Genomic DNA, 22579 nt, shown 5'->3' on the forward strand with positions numbered 1-22579 from the left:
GATCGATATTCTCTGGGAGCAACCTACTTTTAGCTAATCCTGCACCATTACCCTTCAGAGAACCATCCTGGCCGTTGTTTCTTCCCATGGTGCGCGGATTGTGCCACTTTCCATCGTTCGTAGATACGAAGATATTGTTTAACTGAAGAACATTGAAAGGAAACTCCCTCCTTACAAATCCATTGCGAAAAACTCTAATGATTGATGAAATACGGTTATGATTATTGGTGAGATCGATTTTGAGTCTAGTGCGATAATGAATGAACCTGTATCCCCTCTTCGATCTCTTTCTTCGCATGGAGAGGTAAAATACACAATTATTGTTAGACTTAGTTTTTTCCCGCAATATGTAACTATGAATGAAACGCTGTGAAACCCATCTGAGTGGACGCGAAGCCCTTCGTTGTCCAATTTTCTCGGTCCTTTTCATACAGGCTCAAGGAAAAAGCACAGAGACAACCAGTTTATTTTTTTCGATATATTAAAATTCTCTCATGATGGGAAAGGAAGGGATATTTCAACCGTTAGGGTTTCGGGGGCAGTAATAACCGGGAGTTTTAAGAAAAGCCCCTCTCTCCATCAACCCCCCCCCCCCCCTTCCGTGAATATTTACCATTTTTAAAACCGCGCACCTTCATACAACTGGTAACTAATTATTTCATCCAAAATGGCGGCGAACTTTTGGCTTTCTTCGCACTGCAATCAATGGCTCCTTGATCGTGAAGAAATCGAACTAGAAAGGCAACGAGACTACCAAAACCTTAAAGATGACGACTACAAGAAGATACAAATCTTTTTTATCAACTTTATGCAAGCTTTAGGCGAACATTTGAAGCTACGACAACAAGTAATTGCAACTGCCTCTTTGTACTACAAAAGATTTTATGCCAGAAATTCTTTGAAGAGTATTGATCCGCTTCTTATGGCTCCAACGTGCATGTACTTAGCTCACAAGACGGAGGAGTGTGGTGTGATATCTAACAGTCGTTTCAATGCAGCTTGTAACGCCGTTGTGAAGAACAAATTCTCCTTCGCTTTTCCCGGGGATCAGTTTCCGTACAGGATGACGCAGGTAGAGTATGTTTTCATCCTATCTTTCCATCTTGATGAGCTGTAAATTCGTGTATGCTTCACTTTTTAAGTTTAGGCACAAACAATCCTATCAATCATCCCTGCATGAAAAGATGCTTACTGTACTACACCGAATACTAGATAATCTATACCCACTATATATATTGGTTTAATAAAGTACATAAGATAGGTTTATTTACGTATTTTTCAGCAAGAAGTAACATTGAGTGCTATCTCGTATTCCGAGAACAGATCATTTATCAGTAAAAGACATTTAAGTTTTATTGTGAAAGAAGTCACCATTTATCAACAGAACAAGCTGCAAGGAAAGGCAAAGAAGAACGTTTGCAGGCATGAACATGTTATGGATCTAACTTAGAGTTATTTCAGCAGTTAAAAAGGCTCTAAGAGGGCCCCAAAACATATTTATGACCAAGAATAATAACCCTTTAACTCCCAGAAGTGATTAACATGTAATTTCCTCCTATAGTATCTAAACATCATCCAAACTTATCAACTAGAAGTTGTTATCTTGATCTAGCACCAAATTCTTATAACTTATTAACAAGGAAATGTGTTGCAGCTAGAGAGGAGAATAAAAAATCAGATCGTGGGAGTTAAAGGGTTATTAACTGAAATTCTGTTATCATCACTCTGGGGGGCATTGAGAAAATAAACTGAAAAAATGGCACAAAACAATCTGAACAATAATACAAGCATGCAAGGTAGATACAATACATTGTAGCCTGCTAAAATATCCATTGTAGCCTGCAAAATCTGCCCTAATGCCCAACAAAATGATGAGAATATTCATCAATCTAATCTGTTTAAACAGTTCATGTATGTGGCTGTTACAGTGGGAGTGACTAATGTCAAATTCACTAGTTGTGGACAACAAGTAAGGAAACACATTGGTGTGGATATCATCCAAAACCCACCCTAATTCCTGTTTTGTGTTTGAAACAAAAACATGGTGGTCTTAAAAATAGATATATGAGAGGAATAAGTTTAGCAACAAGAGTAAAAGCAAAAGAGATAACCTCTTTGGTAATTTTTTTTCTTGAAACTGTAAATTGAGAAACATTTGGGCAAGAGGGGTTGCATTTGGCAGTTTTACAAGAGGCATAATATGCAAAGACCATTATTTATACTATAAAATTTGTTACTTGAAAAGTGTTCCCACTTCCCTTAAAAATACTCGATATCCTTATCTTTGTTTTCCTTTTAAAAATGTTTCATCTGTTAAAACTTTTTCCTGAAGCATCTCTGGGAGCCAGAATGTTAAATCCCAATTCTGATAGTGGTGCCCATAACCAGTCCAACTTATCACAGTACAAACTGGGGTCTGTAATTGTTTCCATGCCATTCCTGGTAATGCAGGAAAAAGAAAATAAGAAAGAATAAAATAAGTTATTCCCTGGACTAGGTCAATCCACATGGGAAAAAACTGCAACCTTGGTCTCTAGTATGGCAATAAGCCTTAGGTTCTACCCAAGACCTCAGGCACAGTTTTTTCAGTATACAAACCTCCCACCCAGGAAATGACATATATATCTTCCAGAGATTGCAAATGTAATTTGGTCAAGCAGAATCTCTTTACTGATTTCATTTGTTTGTTTGCAGGTTCTTGAGTGTGAATTTTTCTTGCTTGAGATGATGGACTGTTGTTTGATTGTGTACCATCCTTACAGACCTCTTACTCAGTATGTTGCTGATCTTGGGATGGAAGATGCAATCCTGCCAATTGCATGGCGCATTTTGAATGATAGTTTGCGAACAGATGTCTCTCTCATCTATCCCCCTTACCAGATTGCATTGGCTGCCATTTATATGGCTTGTGTCATTCAACAGAAAGATTCCAAGCAGTGGTTTGCTGAGCTATCTGTTGATATGGACAAAGTACTGGAAATCACACAGGAAATCTTGCAGCTGTATGAACTGTATAAGAGTTACGATGAAAGAGCTGAAATCTCTGCAGTACTAAGCCGAGCTCCAAGACCCAAAGTCAGGCCAACATCTGCTACACCTGGCCAGACTCCATCTCCTGTGCCACCAGAATCCTGACTGAGAACTTTATGACTGTCTTTCTCCCCTTTCCAATAGTATTTTGGGAAAAATGTTTTTAACCCTGTTACTTCCAAGATCTCGTTAGCACATGCAATTCAGCTTGCTGTCTGCCTTACAATTTTTTTATGTTAGCTCATAGAACTTGCTACTTGATTAACTAATACTCCCCCTAATTGATATTTTTCTATTTTCTTGTCACTTGTCTACTGGATATTGGATTGTTATTGTAAGCCGGGTCACTCATGAGAGTTGAAGGGTTAAATATACTTGAATGAATTTGAAGAACCAAGAAAGATTTGATTATTTATTCTGACTGTCTTGGTGAAGGTAGTCCTGATGAGGGCTGTTGTCAGGAGTGGTGACTGTAGTTTTGAAAACCTTAGTGAAAGTCATCATCAGACCCAGAAAAGATTATTTCACATCAATTCAATATTGGTTATTGTCCATACCCATTGGTAGAGAAATGCAAGGAACAAGTAAGAGCAACTTATGCATGAAAAGTGATGTTGTTTACTTACACTCTGTATTCAAAGGGGTATAATGTGGATTTGGCCAAATGTTTTTCATGATGTCAAAAGAGCTTAAAGAAACATTCTGTGCAGAATGATTGCGCATTGAAATAGGTGCTTTAAGTAATTTTTTTTCATGAGATTACACCATAACTCTCCTTTTCAATATATTGTCTTCAACCAGTGTTTCTATGGAGGTAAAGATTAGGGTTAGACACCCATAGAAAAAACATAAACAACCCAGTACTCCTTTCCCTGCTTCCCCTTAGGACAGCAATTCAGTGCCACAGTCTCTGACAAAATTTAAGAACTGTAGGAAAGGGGGGGAGGGAAGAGATTCAGACCCTCCCCCTCAAGTTTGATCTCAAGACTATTTTCAGATACTCTAATTGTTGTGCTCATTTTACTTGCTTATTAAAACTTAATATTTTTCTGAACTTTCAGTGAGTTTGTGAGCTTAATATGGTTCTTACTCTTAATAGACCTCTTTCATAACTGGCATGCTTAATTAACATTCTTAAAAATTTGATGTTAATTAGCCTTTCTGGCCTCTACAACAGGTTTAAAAACAAAAGAATTTTTACTTACAGAAAAAAAAGTCAAGAAGGCTGATTTTTAGCACTTGAACAAAATGTAATCATACCTGTCATTATACCACATTCTAAAGCTTAATAATATCATGAGTTGTTACTGCTGGTTGAGTACTAAAAAATTAAGCAAAAAGTCAACAACTTCAATTCTTTACAAACAAAAAAATGTTCTTTTCATTTCTAAAAATTTTGTAATGTTTCAGTTATGTAACCAATTGTATCACATGGAATATTTCAAAAAACTTACAGCTGCAGTAAAATTTTGCAAGTAACTGACCTGTGGCTGGTGGCTTATAAAACTATCATCCTTAAGTTTATCCTGTTGGTCTGTGCTTTATTTTTAAAAAATCGAATCTTTGAGTTTTTCAGTCTTTAAACCCTTCATACCCAACATTGGTAGCAGCACTCACCTGGGAGAAAATATCCTAGCTCTGTTAGGGCCTGAATTTTTTTTCCAGGATTTTCTGTCTGGGAATTCACTTATCAGCCACTGGTCAAATAAAATCAACCTTTCACCTCCATAATTGACCAAGAATGAATTTCTCCTTACAATGTCAAAACAGTAATCAGCAGAAAGGTGATGAGAAGTAAGAAAATTATCAACCAGGTGGATAATATGTGATTTAACAGTAAATCCCCAGTCATTGGGGATGTGAAAAACAAGAAGTAATGATAATGAAAACTTACCTAACCTCTTACATGTGGCTTTGTAAATTAGTAGGTAAAAGAACACAATGAATGCACAGGAGGTATGGGGGTTAGAACAAAAAAAAAGTTTAACTGTGCCATGGGTAGTGCAGCCAGATATTGTTTCACTGTTAGTCAAAATTTATACAAAATTCTTGCTTGTGATTGGTTTTCAGCAACCCAATTTGAGCACTTGTAGGACTGTGTAGATGTCAATCTTGTAATTAGATTATGTATAAGACAATTTATTTTTTTCTTCTCTAATTATGTCCCAACAACAGTTTGGATAAATTAATAACAGGCCTTTGTGCTGTTTAATTCTTTCTGTCATCAGACTATGAAGTGTGGACATCTTGTATTCTGCAGCATACACCTTTATTGATATCTGATGGACTATACCAGCAACTAAACTACTTGTTACATCTAGTTACAAGCTTGGCTTTTATAGGTACAGTTGAGGATCTAGAACGTTCCGTAACATTACAGCAAATTCTATTTATATATTGATTTGGGGATGACACAGCATGACACAGCTACTTCTAGAACATTCTTGAAGGTCACACTACAACTAATGATTAAAACTCAAATTCTTGCTGTAATAAATATTAAATAGAGGCTTCTCTATTTCAATGACTCTACTTCATCCTCTTAGCCAATTTGTCAATTTTGTTTACTTAGCAATTATGCCATAAGTTTTAACACATAGACATATATATAAATGCTGTTAGCAGCCTTCTCTCAGTGGTTCTAGTTTCAGCTTTACAGAGCTAGCATAAGTTTTTTTTTGGTAAATTAAGTTTAAGCTATTAATAGCTATTAGCTATTAAGAGTACAAACAGGAACTGATATGTAAGTACTGGCTATTTCTACCCCTATTCTTAAGCAAAAGTTTGAACTTATAGCATTTGTTCCTTAAGTTGCATTTTTTAACCAACCAACTTACAAAGTATCATTACAAGTCAAGTACATGGCTCCATGTGGCAGCACCCAGTTTTTCAAAGGTTCCATTTTGTTTTTCTGTAGCCTTGAATCTCCTGCAATCTTATGGCCTTAAGAATTTTATAGCTGGTATTGATTCGTGATTTCTGTTATCTTGTATCTGTTTTCATTTAGTAATTAGTTGATCCACTGCATTACATATAAATTTTCATTTGATTATCCTCAATAAATCATGGTTAATAACAGCTGATTTTCCATGATCTCTGGCCTTATTTGATCATTACATATTTCCCGCACGCAAAGCTCAACGCAACAAGTTGTTGACAAGTGACCTTTTGGCTCTTCAAAAGTTGCTGAGAACTTGGCATTACACCTGCATCATGTTTGCCTAATTTTGTTTTATTAACTTTGATGATACCAGACTGAATTGGACACAGCTAAGTTATATTATAAACCTTATGGTAGAATAAGTTGTCTGAAACAAGTTTGATCCTTCCTAGTATCACACAGGATATCTTTTTCTAGCATCAAGTGAATTATGCCAATCTGTCTAACTTTCCCCTGGCCACTCTGATAGAGGCCCACTGACCCCTCTCCCCTTCCTAAATTTTCCTTGCTCTACACAGGCAGCTGATATTCAAAAATCAAAAGGCCTATTATGGAAGGAAAGGCCTAAAAGCTATTATGAGCTTATTAACCCTTTAACTCCCGTGTGTGACCAAGACAGAATTTCTCCTCAAAATATCAATACAATATCGACCAAACAAGTGATGAGAATAAAGAAAAATATCAATTTGGGGATTGTTAGTTGATCCAATACTAAATTCTCTGACCTAACATTATAAGAATTGTATGGCTGACAGTAAGGAGAGCTAGCTCGTGCAGCGATCTCAAACGACTGAATAAAGGCTCTCCGTCCTCATCAAGACGCATGCCAAGGTCGTTTGTGCCTCCCAGGATGATCACTATGTCGAACGGGCCACCCTCGTCCAAAACCTCAGGAAGTCGAGCGTTCATTTCGTCAGTGGTTTCACCGCTCACGCCCTTGTTTTCAATATCAATAGATTCTGTCTTGCACTCGGATTCCATAAGATTAAGAATCGCCATCTTGTTTTTAATGAAGAGCCTACGTAAAGCCTTACCTTCCCCCCGCCAAGGAGAAACGGAAAATACTTCTTTGGAGGGATGGTACGGCTACACGCAGGCTAGAATGAAAGGGTATAGGAAACCAAGAATATTTGGAAGAATATCAAATTTTGGGATCAATGTTATCATCTGAGTAACTGCACACCTTCCCCACCCCCCTTCTCCCAAGCCAATATCAAACCTCAGTTGTTATTAGTTGACTATTGTTGGGTTAGGGGAGGAGTGAGTGCGCAATTGCTCAGATAATGACATTGAACCAAGTTTTGAACTAATATTACATGGATCAGTTTTTATCCTGTTGAAAAAAAACTACTTGAAACAGTTTCGTGGGACTAAACATCATCCTCTTTTACGATTAAAACGCAAATCACCATAACGGATCTAAGCTTAGAGGACTCCAAACAGGAGATCTAAGTCTTTAATTTGCACAAATTAGCTGATATGGACAGCAGAAATGTCAAACTGACGGATTTGTTTGGAGATCTGGCCAAACAGAAGCTTGTCGATAAGTATTAGCTATTAAGACATCCTTCAGTTCCACAGAAAATTAGGACAAAACAAATATTATAATTGCGAATTTTTAATTTAACGAAATTGTATATATCTTGTCAATCTTAGGGTAAGTTATGGTAAACGGTTCCCATTCCATATCTTTCTGATAATCAGTTTTAATCTTAACTCGGAAGCGTATCAGCGAAATTTAGCAAATTAATGCAATGTACTTATGGAGTGGTTCATTTATACTACACAGTACTGTGTAGTTAGTTCTGTCAACAGTAATAGATACTGCATTTAAGTCAACCAACAGACTTCCATATTCCATCATTATACGTGTTCGTTAAGTCTTCCGCTACGTGATCAAGTCATAACAGGCGACCACAGAGCTGGTTCACTGAAGTATGGAGCGAATTTCGTGAAAACCGGCGAAAAATCGGAAATGAAAAACCTTTCGAACAACGCATCGTCAGCACTTGCGCCATTAAACACTGTTCTGTCTAAACGAGAAGCTATTGTGTGGTGTTGTGCCTTTACAGTTTCATCTGCCATCATTATTACGGGAAATCTTCTTACTATTGCTCTCTTTACCATCAATAAAAGACTTCAGAAAAAACACTTCGTTCTTCTCATTAACATGGCCAGCGCTGATCTGATGTTAGGAGCTGTATCTCTTCCTGTCTTTATTTACTCAGTGGTCTGGAAAACGTATGAGCAAAGGCTAGAGGGAATGACAAGCACTTTCACAATTTTTCGTGGCGTTTCCACCATCTTTTACTCGCAAGCCTCAATTATTTTTGCAGCTTTCATCTCCGGTGAGAGAGTTTTCGCCACGTATTGGCCATTACGACACAGAGTGGTATCCTTGAAATCATATCGTAGCGTGTGTTATTCAGCATGGGCCTTAGTTCTTCTAAGTACAGCAATTCTTTCTCTACTAAGGATTTTGGTGTCTAGAGAAGCTTATTCCTGGCTCTGGGTGCAATTCACCGCCAGTTTGATAACCATAATATGTGGTTGTAACATCGGTGTTTGGAGAAAGTTCCAGAAAAGACGTTTTACTCAGAATGCGAGATCATCACAGAAAAGACAGTTGACGAAGACATTGTTGTTGATATCGCTGCTTGCTTTGCTGTCGTGGCTCCCAATAATTATTTTAAACATCTTCCAAACTGTTAATTATTCTGTGAATAAGAACATTTATTTTACGGCAGTGTTTTTGAATATTTCAAGTTGCTTTGTAAATCCGGTAACGTATTTTGTAAGAATTCACGAGTTCAGACAAGCACTCATCGCAAATTTCTACAAAAGAAAAACAATGCGTGGAGATACGTATGTTAGTGTTGGAAGAGACAGGGCTTTCTCAATCTTCTCAGTATTATCCAACGATTTTGTGGACGTTCTGGATACAAAATTGTAGACGAAGATTTTTCAGGGAAACACACTATGTAATAACACATAACTACAGTCTAAATTTAACGAAAAAACTGAACTCTCTAACCCTACTGTTTGTTGCAGTTTTGCACCTTTATAGGGCGATGTTATAACTCTTTATAACTAAAACAGAATTTGATTTCTGCTATTATTCCGTCGCCTTAAATTTTCTTACTTTAAAATAAAAAGCATTTCTCTCGGTCACGTATAATGTAAAAACCAACATATATATTAAAACCTTAACAAAAAGAAGACGTTATTACAAATTTTTTTCTTAATATTACGAATGACTCTTGAGAGTAAAAAACCTTGTAATATGTGTGTGTAACTCAGAACTTTTGTACTCTAGGTTCAATTAAACTATTAGTAGAATTCTATCTAAGGAAACTTAACCTTAAACTGTGTCAAAGGACCATTAGCGTATTGTCAGACTAGCCGGTGTCAGTAAACAGGTGGTCGCATTTCAATTTACACCTCTACGGCGACATAACCAACCAAAATTGTCAGGTGCGACAATACAGCCTCCATCTAGCAAAAGAGTTTCGGCTCGAATCATGATTTGTGCGCGAACAGTCTTCGGACAGCTCAAGGAAAATTTTGAGATTTGTCTCAAGTCTAAATTGAGATGGGAAAGCTTTCTGCAAATAGCAGGAAGGAAGAGAGTAATTTTAGAGAAGTCGCTCAAGGGAACGTTTTAAAGCGAACATCCTGTTTGTAAACGATTTCGTCCTGTGTGCTAAATAAATATTAAGTTATTAGACTTGTACATTTGCATTAGACTTTATCCTCCGTTCCTAGAGGCACAGAGGGTCACAAAGATTTCCTCGAGCTTCTCTTTCGGAAACCGTCACCTCTAGAATCAAATAACGTCCACTGAAAAACATTATATTTTCCCACCCAGTGGAGGTTATCGTCGAGTTCTCAGTGTTCTGCATGTCGCACTTTTCAACAAGCTAGTACAAGCTATAACCCACCCACTAATTTTCGCGCGGTTCTATTTACGTTGCTTGTTGCAAAATCACCGGATGGTTATCACGCAATAACCTCCGTCTACGCCGAAATTCGTCCTCCAATTATTTCCGTCGAAAAGAAACTAAGCCAACGGAATAAAGCCAGCTCAATAGTTTCACTTTTTCATCTTTATTACTTTACATGAAGACAAACTACTTTTGACATTAAAAATATGTTCTCACACGCAGCTAAGGCGAGTATAAAAAAAGTCAATTACATTTATGAAAAAATTTGCTTTCAACGCACGTTACGAAAATAAATATAAGGTTTGATAATAAATAAATCTCTCATTTGCCCTCGAAGCTTCGCTTCTCGGCCAAATATTCATATTTCGAACAATTCTCAGCTGCGGACATTATAAGCTAACGAACCAGCCGCCTGAAGGGTTTATTTATCAAGTGCCGCAACCATTGTAATTATGCATAGATTATCGTAAAATGCGTCGTTATTATATGGTGCCGCAGTACAAACATCCTGCAGCAAATTGAAATATGTTTCTTGACTCTTGCAACGCAGCATTATTCTACAAGGTGTGTATTTGTGGTTTCCCTCACCGATCACACCGACATATCAGAAGAACAAAGCGCGATATTTGACGATATTCGTTTGCATTGCTTTTACCAAGCACTGCATGTTTTGCGGCAAAGTTGAGATAGTCACAATTTGCGTCAAGATTTTGTTACAAATTGCGTAGACCAACGATCATCACAAGATGCTGAATTCTTTTTTCCAAGAACATTTGTCACACTTGCAACTTGTATCGATAATTATAATTATACTTACAATAATAGTAATAATAATAATGATGATAATTTTAAAAAAAACTTTAATCACTAAAAACATTTTCTATTATTATGATAAAATCCTTAAAAAATCGAAAAATACATTAAAATGTCTTGTAAAAATCTATGAAAAACTGACGAATACACGCTTCGTTTACGTTTACTTCTTGAACTTTAAAGAAGGATAAGATAATAAAAATAAAAAATAAAATCTTGCTAGTTCGCTACCGATTCCAAAACCCCTACTAATCTTAGATGTGAGGAATATTAAACGCTGTAATCCTAAAATCTCGCTAGCTCCTAATCAATTTCAAAATCATTTTCTGTAATGCTCAGCGGAGCTCTTCGCGTACATCGTGAGCCTCTCATGCATAGCAGCGCAGACCTCAGGAGGGCGAATGAAACTTAAGTGCGAATCCATGACATTGTAGTACTGTAATTCTCTCCCTTCTTGGTTGATAAAAGTTCAAAGGACTCCATGAGACTTTGCATTCGGGTAACACATCCTGACATCAAAAAAGGCGGAGCCTTGTCGAGCTGAGCATCCGCTGCTCTGTTCGTACCAGGTGTCAGCACTTCTCCGTTTATCTCCTGAAGTACCGGTTCAATTTGGACATCATTGCACACCATCTTTAGCATTTCGGCTTCTAAATCACGCAACTCTTTATGTCTTTGAATAATGAAGCCCCCACGTCTGCATACCATGGCGTGATCTACATCAAAAAAATATCCATACGCATAAGAGAGACGGGGTGTCGCTTATATGCCGATCATATCTCAGATGAATGGCAAATAATAATAATAATAATAATAATAATAATAATAATTATTATTATTATTATTATTATAATTGTAATAACAATTATATATATATATATGTATACATACATAAAAATAATGACAATAATAATGGAAATGATAATGACAATAACAATGATAACAAAAGTGATAGTGGTGAGATAGAGAATGATAATGATCATAGTAATAGTGGTATTAGTGAAAATGACAGTGTAAATAACGTGTCCCTCAACAAAAATACCATCTGCATTGATTCGGCTTCAAGATCTTCTTGTCGAAATGCAGTTATAAACTCCATCTATGCGGAAGAGGTCGAGACTGCATGAGAGTGCCCGCAATAGAAAACGTCCGTTGCAACGAGCGTTTGTTTTGGAAATCAGCTGCTATCCGTCTTTTAGGGTTCTACGTAATGGTGGGACGCTCTTATGGCGTGGAATTTGTAAATATCACACAAATCGGGGCTCTTCACCAGTTGTGTAATTAATGACATCTTCTGTTTTTTGTAACAAAGTGCTATGGTCTGTTAGAACAAAGTAACTAAGTTCGATTGTTATAAAACAATGCCTTATCGATACCCTCTCTCTCTCTCTTTCTTTTTTTTTTTTTGCTATATCCTCCCTTTAAAAAAAGCCTTTATACGGGCCCAACCGCCCAAGTGGCCCATGGGGCCGGTGCTTAACTCCGGTTTTCTTAGCATGAAGCAGCAAGGAGTATTGCTACTCCCCCCTGGATGGGATGCTAGTCCATCGCAGGGTTACCCCCAGCACATTTGCTGGTTCCCATTTGTACACCTGGGTGAAGAGAAGCGCTGTGAGAGTAAAGTGTCTTGCCTAAGAACACAACACAATGACCTCGGCCAGGGCTCGAACCCGGACCACCCGATCCGGAGTCGAGCGCACTGACCATGAGGCCACCGCGCCTCCACATACCCTCTCTTTGGGGGGGCCAAAAACTAAAATCAACCCCTATTTTCATTCTTCCATTTCATTTTTCTTTTTTACCAAACTCAGTTTCTACACTAGTTAGTTCTTCTTTTTTTTCAATTTTTTCTTTCGAAAACTTGAAGCAGTCAGGGCTAGCCTCATTCCAAAGCCCAAATTTCTCCGTGGAATAAACTTAATGGAAATCACAGGGCTATTGTCTGGTCGACGCTCAATTAGCGTTTAACAGGTTGTAGAGCTGATAAATTTTGTAACGTTTTGCTACTGACACTGAAGTATGTTCCTCATGAATGATTTGTGTTAACTGTAGAAGCATTTTAGGCGTGCTTGTAGGCATGATGAATTCCCTGGGGCTACTAAGCTATTTAAGATTTTGTAAGTTATGCAAGAGCCACTCGAAGGTATCCCTTTCAACTTTGCTCTTGTGTTCATTCATTACTGTATTTTCTTTATGATGTAACGCTCGCTGTATCCTGCATCAATAAACGAGATACCCGCTCCTGATGCTGTGTTTGTGTTTATTAAGATTAGTTACAAAATATTTTATAATCGTTTCGAGGTGATTAGAATATAATATGATTTTTGCTCCACATTCCGGATGAAGAAGCTGGTAATCGTCACGAACAGAAGCGAATAGTGTCCTAATAGGTTTGTACTTTAAGGACTGGTCAGTCACAGGACGGGTTCCTTCTGACTGCCTTGATCTTGGCCCTTCTCATGTAAGTACCCCGCTGCAATGCCCGTCCTTCCTTCCACTGCTTGTGTAACAGGAGTTTCACCAAGCCTCTGTTCTAGTCCCCTCCACGATCTTGATGCAAGGTACTCCGCTAAATCAGAGATTTTAGCAAGGATCAGTTTCTGATTAATGACACATTAATTTACAATACATGATGGATAATTGTTTTCCATATTCTTTTTACCAATCAATGAAAATTATTTCCATTCTTAATCGCTACAAATCTTTGTAAAACATTGGTGCTGTGGAGACGTGTAGCTGGAGCTGGTTTAGCACCATATCACATCAGCTAGGAGAGCACGAATCGCGAGTTACGAGTGAGTGGAGGAAGTCGCTACTCCCACGCGCGATTCCCACTCTCCTCGTTTGCGCCCTGATCTCCGCTGGCCTAAAAACACAAAAGACACCCATTTTGTAGGCTAGAAAAGAAGATGCCCTAATTCTCTCTTAAGACCAATCAACAAAATATTATAATAGGAGGGAAATAAGAAAAGAATTGAAGGCTCCTAGAGAAATTGTTAACATCTCATTAACGACGAGAATCAAGTCCAACCTGCAGAACTGTGGTGTTGAGTTGACAAACTTGTTTCCTGATTCCTTTCAACCAGTGACCTTGAAGAATTCCCTAATAATAATCATTTAAAATGAAACTTAACATTGCATCCTCTGAACAGTCCGAATCATAAATAATATCAGCACCTTGGCTGTATTCAAAAAAACACTAACGAGTAAGATGTTCTAAAGATGTCGAAGATTGTAAGTCCCCATATTGACCCTTCTGCTTGAAAGTTTTCTATCGGTGGGTCTTTAGTTAATAGCCGACAAACACACCTCTGTCCACTTCTGATGAACGATAAGTGGGTCTCAGATGCCCAGTCACTAGGGAGACATCTGGGATCTCACTGGATTCATCCATATTCTGTGGAGTAAACCAACTCGTGAGTAATTGTTCAAGATTGTCCATAATGGCTTACGATCTGCCTCAATATGCTCTATAATTGGTTGAAAAAATTGCACCATCTCCTCAGCCAATCGGATTAAAGACTTATTACTCGCACATTCAGCGCTTGAGGCTGGTTGCCTGTCTTCAATTTGTTTTTGTTTTTGATTTTGTTTCTCGAAAAAATCCTCAAATGGACAACAACCAGTCTGTCTTCTAGCATGGGAAGAAAGGTACCTCACATCCCAGAATTCACAAGGCGCTAGGGTCAAACTGCCTGATATTTTTTCGCCGATTTCTATGGACCAGCACATACTGAGAAAAAGAGACTCTTCGTAGTATTGTTAAAAGACAAAATCGGCATCTAGCAAGAATTTTCATTATTAGTGATTTTTGACTTATTTGAACGTGAAAATAAATGAAAATGATATAGTAGCACAAACCACTCGGTAATAATAAGCCAGTTAAACATTTCTTATTCCTTTTAGCGGTCTTATCTTACAGGTATAATTTAGCGCGCTCGACACCTCTCTTTTACTTAGAGGTGACTTTAGGTGTAAACATGTAGTACTTTTCATCTTCCGCACTGAATTTGTAATCAGATAACTTATACGGCTAGCACGTAGCTCTTCTAGGGGCGGTACCTTGGGTACGACCTTTCTCCTTCGAACTTTGCGTTTATTCTGCTGTTATGCAACAGCCCTCAAGGACTATTTTCTCTTAAGATATCTTTTCAAGTATGATTTTAATTCTGTTCGTGAGTTTATTATAATTTTTATTTTGTCAATCTTGTTTTTGTTTTACCCGAACTTGACCGTAAGACCAAGAGATTGAAGTTAGAAGGACATTTCGTAAAGCGAAAACATCGCAAAAGTATCTACTTAGTATGCGAACCCCTCTGCGTAGCTTAGCGTGATTCGCTGGTTAAGTGTGAAAGCATGACGAAGGTTAGAGATTGACAGCTCCGTAGGTGTCGCCTTTATAAGCGGTGACCCTCACTTTCCTAGAGAGATCGGAGCTAGTCCCCGTTGTAATAACTTGAGTAGTGAGAGTGAATAAAGAAAGAGACAACAAAATAACGAGTGTTAGGAGATTATTTCTAACAGTATATGATTTCCCAGTTTGCACTTTGAACAATTTTCAACTCGGGGTAGAAACACCAAAACCAAAGTAATCACTACGGCCATTTAGAGAAAAGGTTATCATCATCATTAGCCAACGCAAACTGCACTGATCATGATAATTACCCAAGAAAAACTGTTTGAAACCCAGGAAAATGCGAGTCATTAAGTCGCGATTGGTTTCAGTCTTGTTATTCACTAGTTGAGAGTGTGGTTAGAATTCTCTTTTCTCGACCAATCACAGAGTGAAGTAAAGCAAACCCGAAGCAGTTGCCGATTTATGCGATACCACTTTATAAGACAATTGAGGGTCTTACTTACCTCTTCTACATCTAGTTCAACTGAAGCACTGGCTCCTGTTTTTGTAAATAGTAAAAAAAACTTTCCGATCATCTCCGGTAGCAAGGAATAATTTTGCTTGCAACTTGCAAACCTCCACGTGCTATTTTGTAAGTTACCAAATGAAGGGTTTTTTCCTTGACAATTAAAGAAGAATTACCCTCTTCTCTTAAACATGCACCAGATGTTGCGATGCAATATCTTTCAGTAACTTGCAGTGCTAACGATGAATATTTTTGCAAGCTAGAAGGAAAATTGCCCACTATTTTTGCGCGACTATAAATCAAATACTCCTGACTAAGGATTGCCAACCACAAAAACCTTCCTAATTATGATAAAATTGTGGTGTCTTGAGATAAAAAAATAAAATCTCACTCCCACAAATCTCAAGCTATCTTGACTGACGTCCAAGTCAAATTTAAATTCAAGATATCACTTTGCAAAGAAAAGAGGTACTATCTTTCATTAGTGATATATAGATGTTGTTGGTACAATCTTAGACCGAAGATCAGTTCATTGTTTGTGTTAAATATAGAAATTAAAGCACTTGAAGTTTAAGTTGAAACCAGATTCTAAGTTTCAAACACAAACCTGGTAATAGTTCCCTAAAGTCTGTTATATAGTCTCCAGTCCACTCCCGAGTCCTGTGGATGAGAAACATGTCATACCATCTGTATTTTTACAATGCACATTACTTCCTGAAGGCTGAGCCTATCATCTGTATAATGAAGTAAAGGCTTAAATCTTGTCATACCTCAAACAGGCTAATTCCATTTCAAAAGGAGTAACTATTGGTTTATAAAACTCCTGTAAGGCATAATAATGATACAAATTTAACAAGAAATACTGAAAATTTTAATTACTCTAGCAGTTTTGAAAGACTTGAGGACTGAAAGAAGAGGATCAATAATTTTTGCTGTACCTGGGAGTCAATCAGGGTGTTTTCAGGGCATGCCACCAACACAAACACATCCACCTCCATAAAGTTGGCCATTTTTGCCACATTAAGCTTTCCCATGACAAACAAATAGGACTGAAATAAAATAGAGCATTATCATTTTCACTACTCTAATTATGCTTGTTTATAATTGTAAACAATGTTATGATTCTGAAAAAAGGAATGGCTATGTGATGAATGAATTGATAGGACTCTGGGCTGTAGACTGACAGGTTGAAACTTGTAAGCCAGGGTGTTAGGTTCATTTTTGCTGTATGGTGTTCTTGGGTAAGATGAAATCAGTCCCACTGTACCAGTAAACTGTCTAGGAAACCTGGATACCCTGTGATGAACAGGCATCCCACCCAGAATAAATAACAAGACCCTCTGGTCACTATAAGTTAAAAAATATCAGAAAAATAAATGGACCCTTTCTCTTCCAATATATAAATGTCAATTATCTAGTAATCATCTTCAACACAATGCTTTTAATTTCAGCTGTGAGAATTTGTCATTGAGTTTTTCAAATTATATCCCCTATATATCTGCAACTCCAGACCAATAAATGTTAATATATCATATGGTTTTTCCTTTGCTCAATGTACATCCCAGGCAGAGGACTTTTCTTAAATTGTTTATTCACTCAAGAATTACTTACCTTTTTTCCTGCAAGCTTTATGACTTGCTTCAGTCTTTCAATAACTCTTAAGTAATCCGCTGAAAAAACAAATTAAAATGTTTAAATCTTAAACTAACTTGGAAGGTACACAAAAGGTTCCAACCCATAATATATTAACTGTATACTATTCTATATGCTGTTTTAACACACTAAAATATCCCTTAGCTGCTTTCTTGAATAATTATTTATTGCAAAGGCAGATGTTTAAATTAAAAGATACCAAATCAAAGTCTCCCCTGTGATTGTGTCTTCATTTTAACTACAAGAATTTAAAATTTCAATAATTATGTACCATGGTTTCCAAGGCGAGTCACTCAAAACATAATTTTAATAACAAAGACTACCCTAGCTGCACAAATAAAGCTAGCTAATTATTAGTTGCCATCTTCAATATTTAACCATAATGATGATAACCTGAAGTCCTCTGTAATCATAAGTCAATTGCACTGTTACCTACCCACTCCTAATGTTCCCACCACTATTCCAACTACCTGTGCATCTTTGGCTCGTTGTATCATGTAATATCTGTGGACAGGAGACGATAAAATATAGGATTTCTTGATAGACAGTGAAAGCATATGTAAGAACAGTTTCATTTAAGCTCAAATGCTATCCCAATGAATCTTTTGAAAGCCAGAATTTATCATTTACCTTTTCATTAGTGCTTTATTCACATTCAGAGTCTCTTTTCTGCCAATATTGGTGCAAGGATCATATGAATAGAACTATCAGAGGAAAGAGTGGTTCTTATATTAATACTGAAGAGGAGCTTGAGTCAGCATAGAGTTTACTGTATCACAAGTAATTGATGATTTTGGGGGCTGAGGTGGAAGGGAGGGGAAGATAACTTGATCGTCAAAGTTGATAATGGTAATTGTAGTAAGAAAGTCACAAGATCAATAAAATCCTTTAGGGATTCAGGATCCATAGTCTTTTACATTTAAAACAGGGGAGTATATCAGCTGAATATTCAGTGAGACTTTTCTAGAGTCTCTCTTTCCCCAGGAGTGCTGGCCAGAGTGTAAAGAGAAATGTAAGGCTAGACTCTCATTTCAGCTGTTTACTCCTCTCCTTGATCCTCTGAGAAGGATTAGAGAAGTTCAAGTAGGAGTGTAGACTCATGTCCCAAACAGTGGCTGGCAGTTTACCCCAATGAGAGAATGAGCCAGCAAATTCCGATGGGAGGGAAGGCTGTGATAGACAGTTTCTCCTATGTAGCCTTTGTTTCCATAAATTCATTGTAAATGATACCTGACATTTGTTGTAAGTCATCATCAAATTCTGCAAACACAAACTTTCACCACCAATGTAAAATACAGCAAAGTCCTCCAACTGTGTATCAGCAGGAAGACTAAATTCACGTCCAAACCTGAAAATGGAAAAAAATTAAATTAGCCCCAACCATGCTTGACAATACTACAGTTACGAATGTCAATGTCAATGGTTGTTCCCAGACAAAATTCAGGGTCATCCATAACAGCAACAAACTGATTTATTTCCATGTAGTTGACTTCTTGACTTTACAGCACTAAGCTTCTTCACACTTCTCTCTTTTGAACAAAACTATCGCTCTTGTATACATAAAGTCCAAGGATCTAGAAACTTCTCTAAAGAACTAAATTTAGTAGTACAGCTCGTTTGTGTTCAGTTGCAACTAGACTGACTGAACACAAATAAGCGATGAGGAAAGGCTGCCAATGTGTTCAACAATCACATTGCTGAACATCACCGACTTATGAACCACACTATTGACTGGGACTCTGCGCAATGCCTAACCTACAGCACTAACTACTTTCAAAGACTGACCCTGGAAAGCTGGTTTACTAACTTGGAACAGACTCCCCTCAACAGGTGTCAACCACTACCAGCACCATACAAACGACTCATCCACAACATTAACATTACAAACAGACCGAACAGAACAACCTAACTTCACTAATGGATCCAAACCAACCAATCACAACTGACCTACGCCACTTGAATTTTACAGCCAATAACATCACGGCAAAACTGACCAATCAGTGTACACAAACCGGACTAAGTACATTCAACTGACAACAACCTTTCAATAGACTCTGATTATGACTTTCGCTCAGGTTGTCGAAACGTCAGTCACCACTACTGACAACAGTCCTTCTCAAGACTACACTCACCCGAACGATCAAACTACACTATTACATAAATTTAGTAGGTTAACATGGTTTCTAAACTTGAATAATTACATAAGAAATAGAATGTTCGAGAATGTTCTCATACCAGAAGGTCACATCTGGATGACTTCTGGTTCTAGACTGTTCTATAGAATGTTCTAGGACTTAACTTAGACAATTCTTTGCAACAACTACAGTAGAGGACTCTTTATTTCTACAATAGAGGTCTTTCAACCAGATATGTTTTTCATGACTGTGGACTGAAAGCTTTATCTTAAAGAAAAGTTGAAACCAGAAGCATGCCCTGGGGCAAATACAGAAAAGAATTCTCATATATTCTTGAATTTCGCAATGGAAGTTTATCTTTCTGTGTCAAAGTCCTTCTGGGAAAGTTTTCCTTTTGACAAATCATCACTTTTAACTCACCTACAAAAATAACCATTGTTATCATGCTGGACATTCCCATGTTCTTCAAGTGAAGTCATTTCAACATCTGTTTGCAAAGGTTCAGCTGATAATGGTGTTTCTTCCATTGTTTTGCCTTGGGAATTGAACTCATCAACAGTTTGCTTAATACCTTGAGATAGTTCCCCCTCTTGATCAAATGTGGAGCAGATGAGCTTTGTGAATACCACATTAGGGTAATTCCTTTTGATAGAATTCTGCAATTCTTCTAATAAATTAAACAGGAAAAAACCCCAGCCATAAGCCTATAGTATCACCTAAATCCCTTAACTCCCAGAACCTGAGAGCAAATTCTTCCAAAAGATGACAACATGACATGGTGTGTAGACTTATAAACTAGACTCTAAATTTACCACATATTTACAAACATACTCTATTGGCTCATCCCCATGGGGCTTTTCAGAGTCAATGTTACATTACAAACATAAAGTGTTTGAAAATCTAAACTGGCAGGAGGTAGACCAGTTAGCTATTTACACAGTGCGGCTGAAGAGTTGAACTCAGGGCAATTGAGAACAAATCCAGTGAGTAGCAGGGTGGATGGTTTAAATCCAGGACCACCAGATTACAAGTCCAGCACCCTGATCACTTGGCCACACCACATCCATTTGATGATGCTGTTTCCACACAATATTTCAGGTGATGATCATACATTTTCCTTACCCATACAATGACTGTACACCACATCACAAAACACAATCACTTTGACTTCAGTGTCTGGAAATAATTGTCCAAATTGTTCCAAGCAACTCTGACCATTGATTGGCCATTTACCAAAAACATGCAACACAGGAAGTCGCCGAGTCCTGTTCACAGACACAAAATGAACCATTAATTTCTTTCGCTTCTGAGAATTTTTGTTGGAGATGGAATGCTTCTTTCAAGGGGGGCTACTTAAGCTTTAAATCAGGCCAAACAAAAGTTTTTCATAATATTCTTTTAACACCTCAAATACATAATTATTTAAATCTTGCTATATTTTATTTAGAATATTTGTCACAACAACAAGCCCCATGTCACTGAAAACAAACAACAACTTAATTAAAAAAAGGCAACTTAAGTCAGTGTGCTAGCCATCAAGTTACTATACATTTCAGCCACTATAGTAGGATAATTTCAGGTTATGCACCTAGCAGTTTTATTTCATTTACTTACTGGCTTAAACAAGCTCTGCCATAATGAATGATAAGATCTGCCTCAATGTGTTCTGCAGCAACTTCATCAACACAGCAACTAAAGCCAAAAACAAATAATCAAATAATTACTGTGCAAAGGCATAAAATATTCTTAGCACAGTATGCATGAAAAAAATAAGTGACTTTTTTTCTGTTTTTCTTGCTGAACTATTCAATTCCCAAGATCCGATTTTTAGTTTCTTCTCTACATGTTAAAAATTTTGTTATAAATTAGGCAAGGGAAGCTTAAGGTCTCATTCATTGTCACTATCTGGCTTACACTTGTTAACAAGCTTACAGTTCTTCTGTTGTCTGCACACCATACTCTTTTACACTAAGCTTCCTGTGGAAGATTGCACAGTTGGTATATCCCAAAGTAATCATCTCGTGATGTGAAGTAATTGGCAACAAGGATGCAAACATGTGGGACAAATCTATCTGAAATTACTTTAAAAACCTGTGGGAAACTAATGATTATACATCACTGTTTGTCATCCAGTCTATCCTCCAGTTTGTTACTACAACAAGAGGACAAAGTTGAGGTATACAAAGCAACTAATTTACCTTCCATATGAGGTATCAGCTAACACAAACACTTTCTTTCCAGTGAACTTTTCAATCAATGAAGAAACAGCAGCTGAATCGGTTAACAGTGAGTCTGGAAACTGGAGTGCAATCTGAAAACATGAAATTCTGTGTATTGCACACTGAGTTTTTTCTGTAATATGGCATGTGCATCTTAGCTTGTAATATGATGTGCAACTATTGCAATAATAATAAAAATGAAAATAATAACAATAATGATGATGATGATGATGATGATGACAATGATAAAAATTTACTTGTAAATTGAACCAGATGATGAAAATTGAGGAAAACACATAAAATAAAATAAAAATATGTCCATGGCCAGTTTCTTGCAGCAAACTCTCCAAAACGCTCCCAAAAAAACAACGGATCAAAAGTGGGAGGAACTAAATCAGACTGACTCCTGACAGCGAATATCATTATTGTGATCAAATTGTTTTAACTTCTTGTTGATGTAATTTTCAGACACGACTTGGAAAGTACTAAGATCAACAAAAGATCATCATTTACTCAGCTGAGAATGTTCGTTAAAAAGAGTCAACGAAAAAAATAAAAATGGAAAAAAAAATAAATGAAGAAGTGAGCAAGGGCGTGTTAACTTAATTTGTTTGGGACACAAACACGCAAGTGGCCTCAGAACTGAGGAAGAGACTTACCTTTTGAAAGCCAAGACTCTTTATAACATCTGTGCACCTCGAAATTTCATAAAATTCTTCTTTGTTATTTTTACTAAAAACAGTATCATTAGTAACATTTACTGTCCTTTCTATGACTTCTTTTTCACCACCACTAAACTGTAGCGCAGATACACTAGAGTCCGCCATTTTGGTTTTAGTCTATTACACCACGCACCTATCATTTTGGAAAACATGCCACTGACCTAATCTGAATCAGACGGCCATATCGAAGGTCGCCTAGTTTCGCCTAGTTGTAGGTAGCGTACCATAGATAGCATTCTTCACAACACATTGGACATGCA

The 22579-nt window shown here is 37.3% G+C and overlaps 3 protein-coding genes across 4 annotated transcripts; 2 read left to right on the forward strand and 1 right to left on the reverse strand.

Moving 5' to 3' along the window:
* The first annotated feature begins 637 nt into the window (after window positions 1–637).
* LOC113666048 (cyclin-C) lies at window positions 638–4087 on the forward strand. Its single transcript, XM_027181802.2, has 2 exons — window positions 638–1072; window positions 2695–4087. Exons 1-2 carry the CDS (start codon window positions 668–670, stop codon window positions 3133–3135), a joined length of 846 nt encoding a protein of 281 aa, XP_027037603.1. The 5' UTR covers window positions 638–667; the 3' UTR covers window positions 3136–4087.
* A 3724-nt stretch (window positions 4088–7811) lies between these two features.
* On the forward strand, window positions 7812–9320 carry LOC113666050 (adenosine receptor A3-like). Its single transcript, XM_027181803.2, has one exon. It carries the CDS (start codon window positions 7947–7949, stop codon window positions 8922–8924), a length of 978 nt encoding a protein of 325 aa, XP_027037604.2. The 5' UTR covers window positions 7812–7946; the 3' UTR covers window positions 8925–9320.
* Window positions 9321–12968: 3648 nt separating this feature from the next.
* On the reverse strand, window positions 12969–22504 carry LOC113666052 (2-(3-amino-3-carboxypropyl)histidine synthase subunit 2). 2 transcript variants are annotated; one of them, XM_089199859.1, is made up of 16 exons: window positions 22257–22504; window positions 21577–21689; window positions 20993–21070; window positions 20501–20643; window positions 19799–20045; window positions 18474–18591; window positions 17874–17947; window positions 17680–17747; window positions 17202–17260; window positions 16529–16639; window positions 16361–16413; window positions 16198–16250; window positions 15589–15623; window positions 14038–14125; window positions 13760–13831; window positions 12969–13594 (listed from the first exon to the last, which is right to left on the reverse strand). In XM_089199859.1, the coding sequence occupies exons 1-16, from the start codon at window positions 22422–22424 to the stop codon at window positions 13518–13520; spliced, it is 1557 nt and encodes a 518-aa protein (XP_089055985.1). In that variant the 5' UTR covers window positions 22425–22504; the 3' UTR covers window positions 12969–13517. The 2 variants fall into 2 exon arrangements, with proteins under 2 accessions (XP_089055985.1, XP_089055984.1); XM_089199858.1 differs by having other exon boundaries at window positions 12969–13297; window positions 22257–22482.
* Between the last annotated feature and the right edge of the window lie 75 nt (window positions 22505–22579).

The sequence above is a fragment of the Pocillopora damicornis genome, chromosome 3, assembly GCF_964200805.1.
Source record: "Pocillopora damicornis chromosome 3, jaPocDami1.2, whole genome shotgun sequence".
Classification (NCBI taxonomy): domain Eukaryota; kingdom Metazoa; phylum Cnidaria; class Anthozoa; order Scleractinia; family Pocilloporidae; genus Pocillopora; species Pocillopora damicornis.